Source organism: Candoia aspera, chromosome 1 (assembly GCF_035149785.1).
Source record: "Candoia aspera isolate rCanAsp1 chromosome 1, rCanAsp1.hap2, whole genome shotgun sequence".
In the NCBI taxonomy this organism is placed as follows: domain Eukaryota; kingdom Metazoa; phylum Chordata; class Lepidosauria; order Squamata; family Boidae; genus Candoia; species Candoia aspera.
In genome coordinates, this window is record NC_086153.1 from 233,567,102 (window position 1) to 233,586,284 (window position 19,183).

The 19,183-nt window shown below is 39.5% G+C and overlaps 1 protein-coding gene across 3 annotated transcripts in view; it reads right to left on the reverse strand.

Annotated features, from left to right (window-relative positions):
* Positions 1-19,183, reverse strand: part of SYT7 (synaptotagmin 7) — a 246,870-nt gene that overhangs the window by 38,510 nt on the left and 189,177 nt on the right. For 2 of the 3 annotated variants that reach the window (XM_063289191.1, XM_063289189.1), the window contains 2 exons: positions 10,061-10,183; positions 2,027-2,162 (listed from right to left, as the gene is read on the reverse strand). In XM_063289191.1, the coding sequence (XP_063145261.1) occupies positions 2,027-2,162; positions 10,061-10,183 (259 nt within the window). The remainder of the gene's footprint in view (positions 1-2,026; positions 2,163-10,060; positions 10,184-19,183) is intronic. The other variant, XM_063289190.1, reaches the window with a different exon arrangement.

Below are 19,183 nucleotides of genomic sequence, written 5' to 3' on the forward strand. Positions count from 1 at the left end.
CCGCTAAACACCACTTGCTGGTGGGAAAAATTCCACCAAACACTCTCCTCAGTATGGGATGAGACTGGGGAGGAGATAAGTTTTCACAGATGGCTAGACTGGTGGATTTAGCCATCCATCAAAATTCAAGCCAGATTGGTGACAGGTAACCCAGGAGCCTGCATGGAAAAGTGGAAGGGAACTATCTTGCTACACCATGGCAGGGCGCAACCCTCATCTGCTTGTGCCTGTTAGTGGGGTTACTTATAAACACAAGTTTGCCAAGTATTAAGTCAGTGTTCAAAAGTATTCCAACTAACAGGTGACAGGTGATACGTGGGGTGGGGGGGGAGTCTGGGCACAGGAAAGGGAAGGGGCCTCTTCCACTGCATGCCTGTGTAACTCTCACCTGTTAAATCAAGCTATTTTAAAACAGAATGCCAAACCCTTAGCAGTTGATCAGCCTTGGTGGTGGTGGAGTTGCAACAGTGAAGCAGGAGGGAAAGTCAGCTTGCATACCCTCACTCAGTTGACTCTCTAGAAGAGAGTTTTTTGAACCCATGTTCAAAAGCAGCCTGAAGAATAGCTGACAAGCACATGGGGGTGGGTATGTGTGTAAATATAATCTCTTCATCATGAAAGGTGATGATTTGTGTGTATAAACATAATCTCTTCATCATGGAAGATGTGGTTATGGGAGGTTGCACCATGAACTGGCAGGAAAAGAACCCTCTCTCCCACACCCTCTCATTTCACTACACAGCCCCCCAGTGCTACTGTTGATCAACTACTATTTTGGCTGATCCAAGGATTGCCTTGGAGACCTAGTAAAAGGGGAGAGCTCTGTTTGAAAGAACTGTTCTTTCCCACTGCCCAAATCAGAATAGCCCCAGAGGACAGTAACCAATATTGGGAAAGGAAGGGGCATGGCCTCATCAGTGTAAAGTTGCCCATAAGTGCTAGGATGAATAGGATCACCTCACTGTGCCACCAATAGAATGGCCAGTGATTGCTTCGTGTTTAGTATATATTTTAGATGTTTAGTATTGGATTTTAAATTTTTTTCTGTAGGTTCTTTAATTTTGGGGTTCTTTCTTTTTTCTATTCTTTTTTTCTTTTTAGGCTTTTTTTTGGTAGCTCATTAATTCTTTATGGTGTTGTTTCACTGCTTACCTTTTGTATTGTCATATTCTGTTTATTTTTGCAATCTTGCTACACAATGTAATAATATGGAGGGGAACCCCCCCCCCCAATAGAATGGTCATTGAAGTGCATTTGAGCGACCCGCAGTAAAGTGCCAAGGCTGTTGGCTGCCTAAGAGGGGGATGTTCCTTTAACAATAGAGCAGCTGAGGGTGAGTTAAGGATTCCTTAGATGAAATGAGGATACAGCAGGAAAGAGGATGGGGATGTCTGTGTCGTGGGTACGTACAATGGAGAAAGGCTCAATGAGGACATGAAGACAAGGAATAAAGATGCTCACATGGATACAGAGAAAGAGCCAGATTCTCAAAGATGAATTTAGGACTGACCACTATAGACCGTTTATGTAGTTATTTTCATGGGAGACTCCACAGCTATTGTTTTGGGGGTGTCAGTATTTAAAAAGTCTGACCACCTTTTCAGGTCCATGACAATGTTGTTCTACCTTGCATGATGACCAACCCCTGCAAAGTTGCTCCAAATGTTGTTGGGATGCTAAATCTCACAAGATTTTGGTAATCTGAGTGTGAGTTTATATAGTTAAGTCTTGCATGAATTGCAAAATTTCATAAGATTTCATATGAGCTCACTGAAATCTCACAAGATTTGGTGATCTTGAAATATTCTGGCTTTTTTTTCAAATTTTGAAAATACATCATGTTTAATTTGATGGTAACAGGCACCATTTAGGTATGTATGTGTGTGTGAGAGAGAGAGAGAGGGAGAGAGAGAGAATGCATCCATGGAAGAAAAGAGGTAAAGGAATGTGGACACAGAGGCATTTCCTTCTCCAAACCATGCATAAACATAGATTGTAAAACCAGAGGAAAACTATCAGCACTTACCATCAGCATCTCACTAGTAAGGGAATTTACAAGGTCTGAGACAGATGAACGGGGCTCTGTTTTGTGATCCATCTCCTCATGCTGGGTCTGTCCTGGCACCGGTGTTGTGTTCACAACTTTCCCTCCAGAGGGTAATCTGTGTGAGAAGAGAAACCTTTGCATATGCTTCAAATATAATAAAAACATAATATTTGTAATAGGGAGAAAGAGTATATATTGTGGCAGATCCATTCAAAATTAGAAAAGTAACAAAAATAATGCAGAGTTACCGTTTAAAAGCCTGGCATATGGTTTTGAATTTACCTGATCCCTTCTGTTTGTGGCCCATCTTCTACTGATATATCCTACTGAGTGATATTGCTCAATTTCTCCTGGTAATGGTTAATATTGAGGAGGCAACAACAACACTACCTTCTTCAGATTTCTATTCTGCTTTTTCTCCAGAAGCTCAAGGCAGCTGACATGGCAATTTCCCTTCAGTTTGTCCCCACAACAGAAACCCTGATAGATTTTAGGCTGAAGGAGAGTGCTGGCCCAAAGTCAACTTGTGAGGTTCCCTGGTGAACTTGAATCTGGGTCTCCCTGATGCCAGTCCAATACTTTAACCACTATGCCACATTGGCTCCCATTATTTATATGAGACTGAGCCAGATAGTGAATGCAGGCTGGGTTTGCTGTGGAGCTTGCTGCCAGTTCCCTTTCTACCTCACAGGCCATTAACCTTCTCCAAACACAAACATTCCCTCTTTCAAAGAGGCAAATGCTTTTGTTTACTTTCCTTGACAGGCAATTTTTGAGATGACGTACAGCCAGATGGTTTCTCAGCCAGTGTACTCAGAGCACCTAGGGAATCTGAGTGCTGGGTGACAAAGGGATGTCTCACAGGGCCTTAGAAAAAGAGCAGAGTCAAAAAGCTAGGATAGATTGTCTGTGACAGATCATATCTGTGGTCCAAAACATGACACAACTTGAGTTAAATCACTCCACTGCAGCCTGCTTTTTGCCAGATGAATCAAGCTGTTGCAGCATTATCTTATCATCCACTGATCATGCCATGCAGCGCCGTATCAGTGGTAGCATATATAGCAACCACCTTCCAGATTACTTCTATTGCAGTAGAGAGGGAAACTGCTAACCAAAAGCATCTTGGTGATCCCTGGCTTCCTTTGTGTCTCCACAACAGCATAGCTATGGACTCCCAGTCTAGCTGAGAAGCAACATCTATGGTATAGACAAGAGCTTATTTCACCTGTTAGTAAAACATTCAATGTGGCTCTCCATATAGCATGACTTATTCCATATGTCCAACACACCCAGTCTGAATTACAGATTCACCAAAGGTTGTTAAAAACCTAGCCTCCTTCTCTGTTGTGCTCTGCTTCCTATCAGGAGATTCAAACATGATGTATGCTTTTTCATTGGCTTTTGTTTTAATCAGTGGTCATCTCCTTCTGACAGTCTTAGCACACTTGCAAGAATCTAACATTTTCAGGAAGTCAGGGTGGCATATTATTACATCTGGCATAAAAGCCAGGAAAAAAGAGGAACTGGTGGGCAGTAGAATGTGAAAAGAGCATCTATAGGGGGAGAAACATAAATATCTCATTGTCTGAAAAACTATTTGGGGCAATGGATGCAGAATGAGAAAGCGGGTTACAATTTCCAGATGCTGCACGTACAACGAAGACATATCAAGATCCACACGGTGATATACAAAGACATGGAAGAGAATTTATGCAACACCTTTCAGGACAAATTGAAGAACAAATGCAGTATTTAGTGCCCAGTTAAATAAAAAAGATTCACCTCCAGTTTAAATACATTTTATGTTTAGAGGCAGAAAGCTAGAAAACATGCCCCCTTCAAAATCCCCTCCAATTTTTCTGAGTGTGAGGAAAAGACTGAACTCTGAACAAACCTAGGGTAGATGTCCTTTATTTTAAGTGTTAAATTTTCATGTGAAGGGACGTGCGGTCTGCAGTATGTGCTACTTGGCCAGAAACCTATTCTTTCAAGGCCCCTTGTGTGAATTTTATGGAAGAGTTTTATATTTTTAAAATATTTATAGCACTCCCATTATCCACAGTTATTACTCTGTACCATTTGTGATGCTCTATACTCTTCCTAGAGACAGGGAAAGTGCAACACAGAATAGTGGTAGCTTTTTTTCCCCTCTAGCCTCCTACTATTGGGAGGAACAAAATGTTAAAGAAATACCCCTATTGCTGGTTGCCAGAGGCACGGCAAGTTTATTCCTATAGTGGCATGGAAACTGGGGCCTGAATGTTAGCCAAGGCATAAATGCTCACTCATCATAAGGTTCAGTGACTGGTGCTGGGAGGAACTAGGAATGACTTTAGACACTTTCAATTTTTGTAGTCACGGTGGTAATTAAAAATATCAGAAGGAGAGTTATAAAAAGGAATGACCTTTATTAATCTAACATGTAAAAAGCTCTAAAAGCATTTGCACAGTCAAGAAATAAGTACCCACAGGGCTGGATGTACCCAAGACTGGCACAGGGGTGGTAGGTTCTGTCTGTGACTGATGTCCATTCATTGCAGAATTCTTCAAATAATTTTCAGAATGTATGAAGCTGTGTCAAGGATGATGGGGTTATTTTTCCATCTAAGCCCATTTGCTCTGATGTGCTGCAGCTCTCTGCAGTTTCAGGCAGAGCCTTTCCCACCACTTGCTACTGGCATGTTCCAGTACATAGGCCATGCATGCAAAAATAACCTCTATCCCTGAACGATAGTCCTAGCTGTAAGCATACATGCTGAGGGCTCCCCTCCTGTGCTATGGAAGGAGTTCCAAAAAGAGCAGGCCTCCCAGCACAGAGAAGGGCTTGAAGAGTGGTAAGCCTGAAGTCTCTTGTTTTCAACCACCCAATGGGGTATGCAACACCAGGCTTAGATCTGTTCAGAGACTCACTGAAGTTGTCAATTAGATACATAAAAGAACTGAAGAAACATACATAGACAAACTGTTCAGTGACATACAAATAATATCAGACAGATGCTGACTAAGGGAGAAACCCCCCAAGACAGTGATGAGATATAAATCCCTTTTGATGTAATATAAGGTGTCAGATGCGCCTATGAACTGTTGCCATGGCTTATCACATGCACATCTCCAGGTATCCAAACATGCAGATATACCCCCCCACACACACACACTCATTCCTACAGAATCAAAAATACTGCAATCAAGAAATAGAGCAATAAACAAATAACATACAGGGGCAGGTTCAAGCTTGTTAGACATATGCAGAAGGACAGACCAAGCAGCAGGAATTTTCAGACAGAAAGGTTATTCTTTGAGACAGACTGGACACATGCAAAGAACTAGACATGCTGCTGGTGTGTACCTGGAATAGAGACTAGCACATGCACACACAGATAAAAGAGACTGAAATAGCTGAAGAAAAAAAAAGGTTAAAAATAAGTGTGCACATGCGTGTGTGTATGTGTGCAATACAGAGAAAGTGTAAGTATATGTGTGAAATCAGTTGTCAGAAATTATGACAAATCCAAAGTTATTTTTGCCACCCCACTGTACTGAATCAGCTGCAAAGCTGTCTGGGAGTTCATGAATGCTGCAGAGTCACAGGAAAAGCAGAGACACAGAAAGACTAGAAAGGAAGAATGTCTTCTATCACAGGATCTGCATGGTGCCTCCTGACAGAACAGAAATAGGGTGAAAGAAGTGGGTAAGAGAGAGAAGCACACGCACACACGCACACACGCACACACACACACACAAACATTAGTAAGGGAGAAACAGCACACCCACAGGACAAGGCACTGGACTGGAGTTGCCAAAGCTGACAATGGAGGAAAGATCAGGCAGCAACAGTAGAAAGACTAAAAAGAAAAAGAGAAAGTGCCAGGAGGAGATATTATAGGCGGTGGGGTGGTATACAGGACATGAGAAGCTCATAGGATCACTGCAAACAAGATCAGTGGAGAGAGGCTGAGGTCAGATGTGACTGGAATGCAACCAGAACCCTCCCAGCAGGCATCCCCAGGACCGCATCACAAGGCCTGTTGCAACCATTGCACAGGATCAGCATTCCAAGGGCCAAGCAGACAGAGAAGAGGAAGGGGTGCAAGGCACAAAAGAGAGGGGAGGGGCAGGGACAAAGAGCACAGAGGAGTGAAAGCAGCACGGTGTGTGTGTAAAAGCAAAGAACAAACTGAACACAGCTGGAAAGGAAACAAGTAGAGACAAGTTTCTACTAAACAGGCAGGAAGGAGGGAGAATAGAGGGCTTGAGACCGGCATCCAATTCAGATATTATCATGGCTGGTAATACTTGTCCAGACCACAAGGGCTCCATCGCAGAGGGTTGCAATTTTCTGGACAAATTACATCAACCTCTTCCACATATCAGTATCTGGAGGGAAGGGGAAGATGGGTAGAGGAATGATGTAATCAGCCTGGCCTAATTTTGGTCATTGCTGAGGGTATTCTCAGGAAGTTGTGGGCCAGAGCAACACATGGCCAGCAGCTTTACTGCATATCTTAGTTGAGTATGAAAAAAAACTCACAGGAAAGCAAGGCCAAAAAAAGGAGTAACCAGATGATTTCTGATACCGGTAACTGATTGCATCAAATATTGGGAATACTCTGAAGCTAGGGATACTCAGCTCCTGAGATATGGCAGAGTGTGGCTTCTGATCCACTCTTGGGTCAAAATTACAAAAACGCTGTATCTTCCCCTGCCTGTCCTGACCTATTCCAGAATTTCCAGAAGTAGATGTTTGCTCTGATGACATCTGCATTTCTAATCTGACAGACAATGTGAATATTTTCCAGATGAAACTGAAAACGTCATCTCTACTTTTTTTATATATAGATTGTGCAAGATCCTAGCCAGGTCTATCTAGAACGCTTTTATGAAAAGACTACCGGCCTGGTAACCTTACAGATATTCCTGTTCCTGCTAAAGATCAATTCATATGATATACGAAGTGTAAACTCTAGAATATAGTGAAACAATTATATAAGTGATTAGTGGAATATTTCTAAACACTTGACCCATAATTATGGCAAGATAAGGTAGATTTATTTATTTATTTATGAGCCATTTATAGCCCAGTTTTCAATTTGTACAATGATATAGAAATCATTCAGTGGGTGTGTATCTGTGCTGTTATTTTGCATTGTGGTTTTGTACATTTTGCTTTATTATGTGGTCCTTGCTGATTTTTACTGTTATTGAACGTTTGCATAAATAATAATAATAAAAAAAGAAATCATTAAATGGGTGTATGCTGAAGCTACTACTAGGTCATTTCATCAATAAAATTTAATTTTTAAAAAATGAATAAATATTATTTTAAAATCTGGATTCACAGGGATACCTGATTGATTACACTGTGAATAGAAGGGTCTTAAATCTACCCCCTTTTTTCCTAAAGGAAAACTGGCTTTCTGAAATTGCTGTTTGTCTAAGAGGAACACTGTTATGAACATGAGTATCAGCTTCCCTTCAGATTGCTGAAAGGAAGACTTTTCATCAGAAAAGGAGAGAAAGGTTGGAGAGGATGAAACCTTCTCCCCACTGTCCTGATCAGATCAGGGCCAACTGCAGTGGCTTTGTTTTGCTTCTTTTGTTTTATAAATACAAAAATACACAAATGTGATTATGCATTTAACATATTATGAGGATCTGTTCATGTAATTTTAGGAGTTGTTGGGGAAACTTTCAAGTAGCTACCATATTGCCTCTCATTATGTCTGAAAGCACCTTGAGACTAATGAAAACCAATGCCTTTTTAAGTTAGCAAACTATTAAGCCCAACCCATTTCTCTGCCACTGGTATCAAAGTTCTGAAAGCTACTCAAACAGGTTAGCTGAAATCCTATAAAATCCAAAATATGCAGCCTAGACTTTCTCCATTATGTTTTATGCAGGACTTTCTTCTTTGCCTTTAATACTAACGTGATTTCACTGCTATGACTGAAATTATTCTATAATGCTTCTTTTAGTTAATGTATTGATTCTGAATGTGAAATTATACTAACTGAGAGAACATTTTGTTTTAAAAGGAGGCCTATACATTCTAAACCAGACATAGCTGGACTGCTTGGGACTTGCCATGAATGCTGGCACAAGGTTCCACAAATTAAATGAATTATTAAGACTTCTAAACTTAAAAAAGAATGTCTCTCACAAGCTGATGTTGTAAAACTGGAACTGGTGTTCATAACCAGTTCCAGAAAAATATCCTTAACTGGCTGTTGCTTATCAACTTTTGTCTTGTACTGCAGGAACCAGCACGCAATGCTATTGCCCATGTAAGCATTCTGATGACTAAATCTAGGCTACACCACAGAGGATACTCCAATTAAGTTAAGATTCAAGAGGCTGGGTGGTCTAGAAGCTTCTCAGATAGAGATGCATCATGGAATGGACATGGGCCAATGCAGGGTATTCCCTCTCCTAGTGCACTGCAATAGCTTGAGGCATTGTTCACCTGCTACTACTTAAATTATATGTTGAAAAAGCAAGTGTGAACCATGTACCTGGGCCATCAAATGGGAAGTGGGAAAATATTTAGTGAAGCAGAGCCTCAACACGTTAAAAATAGCTGGTAGGCGAGAATGATGCCAGTAAATTAATTCACCGATTTTGTGAAATCTGCTCCTTCACACCATTTCACACACATGTGGAACTGTTGAGGGCTCTGCCTCTAGCTAGCAGTTCTAGAACTCCCTGTTGTTTAGCTCCTTCTATGAGTTAAACAACTAGACCTTAGTAAATCCCTTTAGCCAAGTGAAAGGAAGGTATGGAAGAGGAAAAACAAGGAATGAGACACTATTTAATTTTATTGGAGGCCCCCTGAATTTAATGACAGAGACCTCAGTATAGCTTAACAGGGAGTAGCAACATGTTTACTGAGTGATGCACTGTGTAGGTGGCTTATATTAGGTCAGCCAAGAGCCACATAAAGGTCCTTCTAACTATGACACAGTTTTGTATAAATAGCCTCTTGGGGCTAGAATTTATGTGTCTAATGGGCTTCATTACAATGGTAATTCATTATGAAGATGGTTTAAGTTTCTCTATAGTTTACTCCAGCTGTATCTGAGCCTATCTTTAAAAACCCATTTTCTTTGCCACATCTGTGTAAACAGAGTATCTTAGTTGTGGGGCACTTCTAAGAAGAATTCTCCACCAGCATTATGACTGAGAGAAACTTTCTGTCCCCTTAAGATCTAACTTCATTTACAAGATCAAGAAATTTCATCCTGATAATAAGAAACCATGACTGTTGACAGGCAACTCAGTAAATATCAGCCATATATCTTTATTGTTTAAACCTATTACTCTTTTTCAGAAATTTATACATTTGAACATTATGCCCTCTCTATATTTTCATGACAAACCTTCTCACCTGGAACTAATTTTATGAAGTAAACTCAAGTCCTTTTTAGTAATATGTTTGTCATGGAAGACAAGGAATACAATCCCATGTATTCTTATAAATATATTTGGAAGCAATTCCTATGACATTCAATTGAAGTTTAGTCCTCAGCCAAGGTTAAACATAATTCCACTTTACTTCTGAATGTACATGCAGTCATTGTATGAAACATGACCAGTCTCAAGGCTAGTCTTAAACCCAGGAGATAAGATGTTCCTATTATTTACAGTTTCTGGGGAGAAATGCTTCTAATGGGACATATACTCTATGTTCATACATATTTTCAGGGCTACACGGGATGGGACAAGTAACTATATGGAGCTGGAGAAATGTACAAGGATTTATGTGTAGGATTACATAGTATATGTATACTTGGAAAAGAAATGGCCATGAGATTCCAGTGGCTTTCCTAGAGAAACTCAGCAACCAGCAGGGGAACAAGGGTGCCAGCAGAATGGTGCTAGACTGGCTTAGATATTCATCAGCTAAGGATTTCTATTCCCAGAACCAGCCTTCCATTCTTTCATTGGGTTACGATGGAAGGCTTTCTTTCCTCTTGCTGGTTCCTGCGGCTGAAAGCCTCTGTCTCCTACTCATACCTCTTGTCCCCCTGAGAATTCTGGTTCTGCTGGTTCCCAGTAGTTTGTAGATCAGGTATATTGGCAAAGTCGTCCTGTTCTGAGAGCCCCAAAACAAGAGATAGCACCACCATACGGCCTTCCCTGTCCAGGGGTGATCCATCCAGGGGAGTGAAGAGGCCCCAGATTCAGTGAGCAGGATGCAGATAAAAGAGACAGACAGGAAAGAGAAAAAAGAACAAAGCATAAGACAAGAAACTAGAAAGAACACTAATATTGTAAAACTACAATGAAAAAGAGACTTTAATATGTAACTGCTGTTCCTATAATACATATTAAATTCTCAAGCTTCTTGGACAAGATTCAGAGGCAAGAATTAACAGAGGTTAGAAGGTACAAAAGAATATATTAAAAGGGAGTTGTAAGACTGTGCCTACACAGGCAAATTTTCAAGAGAAAAGCATCTTGCTACATTGACCTTTCTTTTCCATAGATCAGAAACTTGATCTATTTCCAGAGTCATTGGTTCATTTATTGCTTTCACTTATTAGATTTATATCCCATCTTTCCTCCAGAGCTCAAGGGATGTTTATGGTATTCACTTTCCCATTTTTTTTCTCCCCAATAATTTGATGAGGTAATTTGGACTGAAAGAGTAACTGGCCCAAGCGATCCAGTGAGCTACCACAGGTGAAAGTGGATTTGAACCTGGGTCTTCCTGGTCCTAATCCAACACGTTAACCACATATAAGAACTTGTTCCTGTTAGTTAATGATAATTGTTCTGAGAGATCAAAGAACTGATTGCTGATGGCAGTTTGAAACAATTGTGTTGCACAGATAACTGCACATGTTACTAGTACATTTTACAGAATTGTAGCATGCTCCACAGTTATTAAGAACCACCAGATATAATAGCATTATCAGTAATGATAGCTGGAGATTAAGTGAAGTCATTGGAATGTAGCTATTGAAACTACTCTGGAGTCAACAGCAATGAGTGATACTGCAAGTGACTGACAGAGGACAAGAATACTATAGCTATAGACAGCAATGCAAAACAATCAAAACTATCTCCTATTTATTTATTTATTTATTCATGCATTCATATTATGTGTGTGTTTTTTACAGATTGATGGATATTGAATGATGCTCAGTTCAGTACTATAAACAGCAAGCATTCTTGACCAGAGAATTTATCTAATGCCAGATTTAAAAGTGGACTGGCACTGAAGAAGAGGTGCCTTGGTGGGAATTTGTCCAGTGAATTGCCAATAACTGCTGCAACTACAACTTATTGTTTTAGTGGTTTTGTGCTAGAATTCCATATTTCCCCATCTTTTGCAGTGGAAAATCTTACTCAGATCCTTGCATATGCTTAATCTTATCATGGCCAAATCCAAATCACAGTAAAGGGTGTTTTGGCCATCTGAAATCCCAGCTGGAGAACACAGGTATTCACCTTGATATAGGCCTTATGAATTTGTGTCCAATGTGATTTTAAAACTCATTTCTGCTAGAGAACTCAAGGCATTTCTGTTTTGCCCAAGAACATTCTGGCCTTTGTTGGCTAGGAGCTGTATTATTACCCCAGGATGCAGAAGATAGTGGTGCAATCCAAAAACAGTGCTATGACGGCAGTTTCAGTGTTGTTGTTATGTCAATGAAGTCTGAGGTGTCTGCTCTCTGTCATCCAGGCTACACTGTTTGTCACTACTTGTGAGACCTTCCATATATCTGAATTCAGAATGGTTTGGCCAATTCTGAAGACTAAAAGAGGCTCTGGGTAGGAACTCCATGATAATATTTGAAGCTGTCTGAGCTGCAGTGTACCAGAGGCCAAATAAACTTGTCTGTGAAAGGACATGGAGCAAGAAAAGGAAAACATTATGACAGGCTAAATGCCATGTTGTATTCAAATACATCACAACTGGCCATCATCTTTCTTTCCTCTTTATCTGAATTTCAAAGATGGTTAATAAATAGATCATGATACAGTTTTGGATATGAATCAGCTAAGAAGCAGGGATTTGTAATCAGCAGGATCTTGCTGCATTTTGGCTCAAATTTTGTGTCCAGCTTAAAATAAAACCCTGAGCAAAGACTAAGCCTGTCTGTCATATTGGTCTGTCTATTCTGTAAATAAAGAAATTCCATGGAAACTTCAATATTGAGAGAAGTAATCTTGGCAACGAAATTAGAAGTAATGCTGAAGTACTTGTGTAAGTGACACATTATGCTATAAATTGGCTATTCTTTTCCTTTGGGTTATGTTTTCTTCATCAGTTCTTTTACATCCCTTCCTTACTCTCTCTGATCCACACAAGCCTATTTGGGAAATTTAGTTTTGATTAATAAGGCTGCTGTTATGTGCTTTATTTAATACAAAGTTTCATGGACTATGAGCACAGATTCACAGTAACATCAATAATATTTTGCACAGGCTGAGATTATGAACCAGACCACACATCATCATCAGGAAAATGCTGCCAAAATTAGCCTCAAATTCTCTCCAGCCCAATTTCACACAACTGCACTGCTCAGAATGGATATTTAGGACTTCCACTAAAAGTTTGCAATGGATTCCCATCTTATAAGAAAGGTGCTGCAGCTCTTGACTCCAGGCTACTTCAAAAAGGGGAAAAGGATGGAGGTTTACATCAGATTTGGATCTGTCCCAAATCCTGAGCTGGCTGAAGCAGAAAAAAATGTTTTTTGTGGGTTTCACCCAAGAATAACTTTCTACAATGTTCAACATTGAACATTACCATCACACAGCTTGAGCCCTCATCCAGGGCAGGCTAAGGAGTTTAATTTGTACTTTCCCAAAGTTTGGCAGGTGTCATCTCCTCAGAATGAGAAACCACTTTTGCAAATGTCAGTGTACTTTTCCCAGAAATGATTATGTAGCTGTTTTTGAAAAAAAAGGGAGAAACTCCTCAAATAGTACCTGTTTATCTAAAATTTCAGTAAAAACTTTTTTAAATGGTTCATTTCTCTTCAGTTAATCAATAGGAAGACATAAAACGCCTAGAAATTGTGAAGGGAGCTTTGTTTGAATCAGAGATGAAGCAGGCAATTCCCAAAATGGCTGGAGGTACTTCCATTTTTTGAAATGCTAAAGCAAGATTGGGATCACATTTTTGTTTTGATGCTCAGACTGATTTACCATACGTTTGATGAGATATGAACTTTCTGTTCAGGAGAATTCAGTCTGGCAGCCATTTTAAAAATTAATGAAAATAATAAGAAGAGTCTGCAGCTTGATGACTGAGATAGTTCATAATATCTAGAAGACTGTCTCTGCCAATGTTAGTCGTCTATCAAAAAACGAAAGATTCCTATATGCATTTTATGCTGTCCTTATTCCTCTCATAACCTTCCCCATGCTTCTGAGACCTTCTCAGGCTGTTCTATAAAATACTTTTGCATCTTACATTTGCATAGAAGAAAGCAAGGGGAATGCAGTTCAGGAGATAGGAAAGACACCCTAACTCTACGCTTGTCCTCCAGGATACTTACAATGAACTATCCACACATAGAAATCTAATGGACAGCTTGCTCTGTCTTCAGGGGCTTTCTGTGCACTTTAGGATCCAAACTGATACAAAAGCTAGAGTGCTTGCTCTCACTTTCAATAATAGCCAAAGGGAGTCATTGACTCCCTGACTCTTAGCCTCTCTGTGCCTCACTCTCCCACAACTGTGGTTAAAAATATGTCATTCCACAAGTCCTGTCACATTTTTTTTTGTTAACAATTATTTTAATTCACAAATGTATGTGTCTCTGCATGTCTTCTGCATCCCCTGAGTTTGTAGAAGCCAGGACCTTATTTTGGGGAGCTTGTCTTGCTTCCAAACTGAGAACTGTTAGAGGAACAGTGGGAATTGTAACAAATAATGATAGGAGTGCTCTTTTAAGTAAAGAGGGGTGTTAAAGAAAAGCATGACAATTTTAAAGGAGAAGATGTGTGCCACAGATTTAGCCATTTTGGCCCCTAAACCCTTCAAAATGGGAAGTGTTTCTGGTTGTGTGTGTGTGTGTGTCAGGGTTCAACAAATCTTAAGTCTTAAGTATCTGCTTTATTATATCCTTTAACAGACGTGGTAATTAGAAATGTACACAGTACACAGTATTCCAGATGTGGGCATACCATAGAGGCATTGCAATGTTGGCACTTTTATCTCCAAGGCCTTCCCTAAGGATTCCTAACATGGAATCTATCTTTTTCATAGACACCCTGCACTGAATTAACATTTTCATTGAGCTTTCCACTATTAATGACCCCAAGTTCTTTTTCCTGATTACAGAGAGCTCAGACCCTATCAGTATATATGTGAATCTATGGGGTTTTGCTTCAATGAGCTTAAACTGAATTGCATTTGCCATTTGGCTAACCATACACCCAGCTGACAGAGAACCTTCTGAAACTCTTCACAATCATTTTGGTTTTTATCACTTTGAATAGATTTTAGAGGAGAGTAGGACAGGATTGAACCAAAACCTACTTAATCCAGCATTCTGTTCCCATATTGGCCAAAACACAAAGACCAACGTTGCACAGATGGTAGCTAGCACATGGAAACAGTTTTGGCAGTATCACTGAACTGACTGTAATGTGTGCTCTGGCTCTTAGATTATATCTTGATTTACTTCATTCCTAACATCAACTTCCCTCAGGAACCCAAGGACTGGCTTGGCCTAAAGCCATCTCTTCCTTGCAGACATGACATAACCTTTAGCTTCATTTTATTCATTCCAATTATGGCCATTTTCATAATAGTAATACAAAAATATTTATAGAGAATAGATCAGCCTTTTCTAAGCAGACTTATTTAGATGTCTTAGACTTCAATAGTCATAATTTTCAGCAACCATTTTAATTATGGTCCATCACATTGGGAAGGCATTGGATTGATGGGATAGAGGTTGAGGTATATAGAAACACGCTCTCACACTGAAAAAAAAATCAGTCCCCGTTCACAACCACAAAATTTGCTCTGTAGAATTGGTGGATTGGGAAACTGGGAGAAAGAAGCTGTCTGATCATGCAGACCTTTGCTCCAAAGGTTATCCTCTCTGAAAACAATGGTTTTATGAAATGTAGTTTTATTGTACAAACACTGCTGGCATGACACACTGTGATCTATTCTTAGCTTTTTGTTCATATACTTCAGCACAGGGACTGGAAAAGATACCAGTTTTTCACCCAGGGTCCCCCAAAAGAGAGGTTTCTTCTATAAGAATTTGTATTAATGAATGCACCTTTGGTTGTGCCTAATGGATTCATCACCAAGGGCATCTAAAATTCTGCATTGATTGAGCAACACATGGAGAGAGTATAGGGATTAATCACATTCAGCACAGCATGGATTTTCAGATGGAGTCTGCTACATAAAATGTATAGAGTACAGATCTATGATTCTGCTTTTATAGATCTCTGTAATTATAGTGTTTGGTTTGATAATTTAACCCTTCTATGCAGTCATCTCATTCTGCTATCACTAAGAGTTTTGCTACTTACTGCTTACCATCCAGGCCAAAAAGTATTTTACCCTGCATCTGCTAACACTTGGGACCAGTCTTATTTCCCTGTGCAAGGTTTATTCTACTGTTCTTACCAACTCCAAAGCCAGAGGATGTTCCTGTTCCAGATGGAAATGGTATTATTAATGCTTGAAAATTAATGCCACATTATATATTTCTATTAGTATGGCTGATCTGAACTAATTCTGTGTAGATATTATGGGTAGTAATGCAGTGTTAAAAATCATGTTTAAGAGGATCCCAGCATAAAATGACTAGGAATCTAGACCAACTTTTAAGATGTGCAATGCTGGATCTTCTAGGTATATTCAGTTTTCAACACTGAACTGTGCAGTAACTGGAAAAAATGATTTTGCTGGCAGAACCTTACTATGTAATTCAATCCTTAAAAAACTTTCATCAGTAAATTTTTAGATGGTAGGTTAATTTTAAAAAATACGTTGGAAATTGAGTCAGCATTTGTTGATGGATCCTGAAGGCTTCTCTACTGAATGGCTTTATTCCATGGATTTATTGTTTAACCTGCCTTGTGTTTTAAACCTTTAAACCAGGGTTTCCCAACTAGGGTTCCATGGAACCCTAGAGTTCCGTGAGAGGTCACTAAGGGTTCCCTGGGAGATCATGATTTATTTAAAAAATTATTTCAGTTTCAGGCAACTTCACATTAAAGAGGTAAGTTTCATTCTTTATTTTTAATTTCAGAACACTGTTAATTATCCAGGGTCAAAAGGTTGAGAAAGGCTGGTTTAAATTTTAATTGCTGTTTTTAATTAATTAATTTATTATCTTAAGACTCTTGTTAAATAAAAGGTGTAAACCGTGGTTAGCCAAGTTGAAAAGCAGGCTACCCAAATTAAAAGAAAACAGATTTCTAAGCAGTTACTGCTTGATCCTGCATGAAAATTGCCTAAAGGAAGACAATACTTAGGCATGTGATTAGATTTCCCACTGACTCTGGAATTCTCAAGAGTCATTCCTTTATTTCTGCCAAAATGACCTTTGAGAAGTATGCATCAGAACCAGCTTTCCTGGGAACCTTCACTTGTGAAGGCTGAAAAGGTTTGGCAGCAGAGATAGGAAGTTCTCTGCTCATTATATGTGAATATAAGCCATGTCATGTAAATCATGTAAAATTCACATTTTCTCTCATTTCCTGTTTCTTTTCTCAATTACTAAAAACTTCATCTACTAACACATGGAACAGAGTGTATTTTTCTTAAATGAAAAAAATTCATTTCAGAAATTTCAGAAATATCATGTGATACAGCCTACAGGAAGACAATGGAGGATGACATTTTTGGTGCTTGAAAACACCTTGCAGGACTTGAATCCTTCTCCCCATATATTCCCTTATATACTTACACCACAGGGCTTTCAAATATGACATCTTCTCAGTTGGAATGGGCAATATATGGCTTTACAAAGGCTGTTAGTCTGAACTTCCTATCTTCTCATATTTGGCTATGTTGATTAGGAAAGATGGGTCTTGGAGGCAACCACATCTGGGGTGGGGGCATATGTTGTAAATGCAGAGGGGAAAGAATGCAAATGGAAATACAAAGGCAAATCCCAGCAGCATCTGTATTCCCCTGAAAAGCCTTGCTTAGCAAACCGCTCACTACATCTGTATTCCTTGGCTTTATAATAAAGCCTAGCAAGTGTTCGCTGACCTCAGCAAAAGCTGTGAAGATCAAGGAAACATCTGCTATCAATAACTTAAACCCTGTTCTTTAAACAGTTTTTTTTTTGCCAGCCACCATGCAGTTATTTCCACCTACAAGGGCGACAACCACATTCACATAACAATGTCATTCTTCAGTTGCAAATCTTGCAGGTGGGGTGTGACACATTCACAACAGCAGTTCGTTTGCTGATCCCATTCTACTATTGTACCATCTTTCCCAAGTAAGCCAGTTGGCAAGATTTATTGTAAAATGCAAAATTTAGAAAACGAACCTTGCTCAGCTAAGAGGAAACATGTAACAGTGAAGAGGGGAAAAAAAGCTCTAACATTTTATGACTCTTATTACTCTTTCCCCATGTGTTCTGCATCTGCATAAAAATTAGCACAGAGATTTACAATGGCAAGGAAGGAGAAATTGCAGGGAGATTCAATTTGCCTGTCTAGCTGGAACTATTTACTGACTAATACCACCATATAATACAATGAACAATATATATATATATTCAGGTCCGAAACTGGCCAATAGTTAAATGGCCTAATGCCCTCCTAAGCTGCATTATCTATACAAGTTTGATAGGTGCTGAACAGAGCAAGATCAGAAGTGTGCCTGCCTGCTTCTATATCTGATAACAAGATTAAGTGTTTCAGTCATTAGCATTAGCGGAGATCCGTGCTTTGGCTGGTGTTTAAGTATCAGTTTTCCAGATAACGTTCATTAAATTATTATAAAGATTATTCTGTTCCTGGGAACTGGCAATTTCCTTGCTAAATTTAGCGAAGGCAGTTGTTATTACAAATAACCAGCTTTCTAAAGAGAAAAACGAGAGATTAGCCAAAGTTTAGGATCAGTTTTTTTCAAGAGAAAAAAAATCACACAAGCATGGGAGTCTGTGGTGCTGCTTGAGATTCATTTGTGACATTTGTGAATCCATTGTGAATGAATGCATTGGTTAATTTTTGAGTTTTCTGTTTATACTGAAGAAGTTGTTTGCCATTCATACCACAGATCTTGTAACTGGCGTGCTATTTTCAGGGCTGGGTGCAGGGGCACTTTGGATTTCAAACTTCGATTGTTGGTCTATTCCGTCCGGGTTCACCAGGGAGCAGCACTTGGGTCCAGTTAGTTCTTAGATGGGGGATTTTAGGGAATCCCAGAGCTGTTGGCTAGCCTGGAGAGTTGAAGGAACACCCCTGACAGTGGCAATGGCAAATAATTTCCATATTGTTGCCAAAAATCTCTGCCTGCATGTGTTGACTCAAATGAGGATTTATCTTTGTTCTAAGTTTGTAAAATATAGAACTGTTTTTAAAAGGTACAGCTGTGATCTTTGTCACAATGAATATTTTGCCTGCTAACTTCAGACAGCAAGGCCTTATTACTGCAGTGTCTCTTGGGCCAGGAAATGGCGGTGGTTAATAAATGCATTAGCATTGGAATACAAGGAAACCAATATTTTAAAACACAAAATTAAAGGCATTGGCTTTTCTGATATTTGGCTAGGGGAGTGAGAGTACTAAAAATCTGTAGCTTCTTGAGAAGAAACATCAATTGGACTAAGCAGCTTGTTCTTGTTTAGTGGAAGCTTTTTTCAATCAATAAGCAAATGATGCTGTGCAGAGAGGACCACAATCCTCCAGAGATCAAATGAAATTCAGCTATAGATCAGGAAGCATGTGAATGAAGAGAAACCTAGAGGCACTTTGTACACAGGCTTTGGCCCCTTCACTTCTGTTTTGCAATTTGAGATGCTTAGGCAAGATAGGCAGATTCTTATTGTCTATCTCCCAGGCTTTACCTCCCGCACAGCTGCAAAGCCTCTGTAGGGCCATTCCATCATTTCTCTGGAGTCCCAAAATAGAGCAGAGGACCATTCTGCCATTAATTCATATAGCTGAGCCTTTTAAATAATGCCT